Genomic DNA, 1,708 nt, shown 5'->3' with positions numbered 1-1,708 from the left:
GGGGGACCCCAAAAACCCTTTTGACGCCCTGGCCGCCCCCCCCGTGCCCCGTTTCCCGCGGCGAGCCGGGGGCGCCCCGCTCCCGCGACAGCTCCCGCCTGCCCCGCGTCCCCCGTTTCTCCCCCCGCGCCAGCGGGACGAGGACAGGGGGGTTCGGGAAAGCCCCCGCCGGCACCGGCCGCCCCGGGGCCAGGGCAGGGCGCGGGGCCGCCCCTCTTGCCCCTCTCGCTTTTTTTTGCCCGGGGGGGGGTGTGGGGGGGGGATGAATCAGGGCAATTTGCCTTTTAAGGGGCGGCTGCGCGCGGCGGCCTCGTGGCTCCTCCCGCTCTCGCTCGGGGCTCCGACGCCCGGCCAAAAGCGAATCCCGGCGGCGGCGCTCGGCACAGGCTCCGACGGCTCCCCAAGGCGACCGGCCCGCTCCTCGCCGCTCCGTCTTCCCGCCCGCGTGTCCCCCCCGCACCGTCGCCGGCCATGGCAAGAAACCACCAGGTGCAGAAAGCCAAGCTGGCCGAGCAGGCTGAGCGCTACGAGGACATGGCGGACTTCATGAAGGCCGTGGTGGAGCACGGGGACGAGCTGTCCAACGAGGAGCGCAACCTGCTCTCCGTCGCCTACAAGAACGTGGTGGGCTGCCAGCGCTCCGCCTGGAGGGTCATCTCCAGCATCGAGCACAAGACCGAGGAGGGCGACGACAAAGCGCAGCTGGTGAACGAGTACCGGGAGAAGGTGGAAGGGGAGCTGAAGGGCGTCTGCAACGTCGTCCTGGGGCTGCTGGACAAGTATCTCATCAAGAAGGCCGGCGACGCAGAGAGCAAGGTCTTCTACCTGAAGATGAAGGGCGACTACTTCCGATACCTGGCCGAGGTGGCCACCGGGGACGACCGCAAGGAGACGATAGACAGCGCCCAGAAAGCCTACCAAGAGGCCATGGACATCAGCAAAAAGGAGATGCAGCCCACGAACCCCATCCGCCTGGGGCTGGCGCTCAACTTCTCCGTCTTCCACTATGAGATCGCCAACGCCCCCGAGCAGGCCATCTCGCTGGCCAAGACCACCTTCGACGAGGCCATGGGGGACCTGCACACGCTCAGCGAAGACTCCTACAAGGACAGCACCCTCATCATGCAGCTGCTCAGGGACAACCTCACGTTATGGACAGCCGAGTGCGCCGGCGAAGACGGCGGCGAGGCCGGCGAAGAGCCCAAGAACTGAACGGCCCCCGCGGAGCCGCGGCCCGGCTCCCACCTCCTGCCTCCTCTGTTCTTCCGTCTTCTACTATAATTCCCTTTTTTTTTTTTGTTTTTTTTTTTGGGGGGGGGGGGGGGGCAGGGTTTTCCGCCCCCCCCCCCTCCGGCCGGGGGGCCCGGCCCCCCCCCCCCCCCCCCCCCCCCCCCCCCCCCTCGCCCCGGGGAACCGGGGGGGGGGGTCCCCCCCCCCCCCCCCCCCCCCCCGAATTGCTGGCTCCCTGCGGTTTAACATTTCGGAGCCGGGGCTGGGGAGGGGGGAAAAGCCCGGCGGCTGCGGGGCGGCGCTGCGCTGCGCTTCGCTTGCTGTCGTGCCTTGCTCTGCGGCTTCCCCTTGCAGCGGGAGGAGGGGACGGGCCGGGGCCGGGGCCGAGCGGGTGCCCGAAGCCCCTGGGCGTCTCCAATAAAACTTCACGTGCACGGCTGCCTCTGGGCTCCGCGTCCTCTCTGCGCCCACCGCCGCG

The 1,708-nt window shown here is 69.5% G+C and overlaps 1 protein-coding gene across 1 annotated transcript; it reads left to right on the top strand.

The window, feature by feature from the left end:
* The first annotated feature begins 419 nt into the window (after positions 1-419).
* On the top strand, positions 420-1,212 carry SFN (stratifin). The gene has a single exon (XM_026062583.1). The coding sequence runs from the start codon at positions 472-474 to the stop codon at positions 1,210-1,212; it is 741 nt and encodes a 246-aa protein (XP_025918368.1). The 5' UTR covers positions 420-471.
* The last annotated feature ends 496 nt before the right edge of the window (positions 1,213-1,708 follow it).

This window comes from Apteryx rowi, unplaced genomic scaffold, assembly GCF_003343035.1.
Source record: "Apteryx rowi isolate R43461 unplaced genomic scaffold, aptRow1 scaffold_190, whole genome shotgun sequence".
Classification (NCBI taxonomy): Eukaryota; Metazoa; Chordata; class Aves; order Apterygiformes; family Apterygidae; genus Apteryx; species Apteryx rowi.
This window is presented reverse-complemented; position numbering and strand designations above follow the sequence as displayed.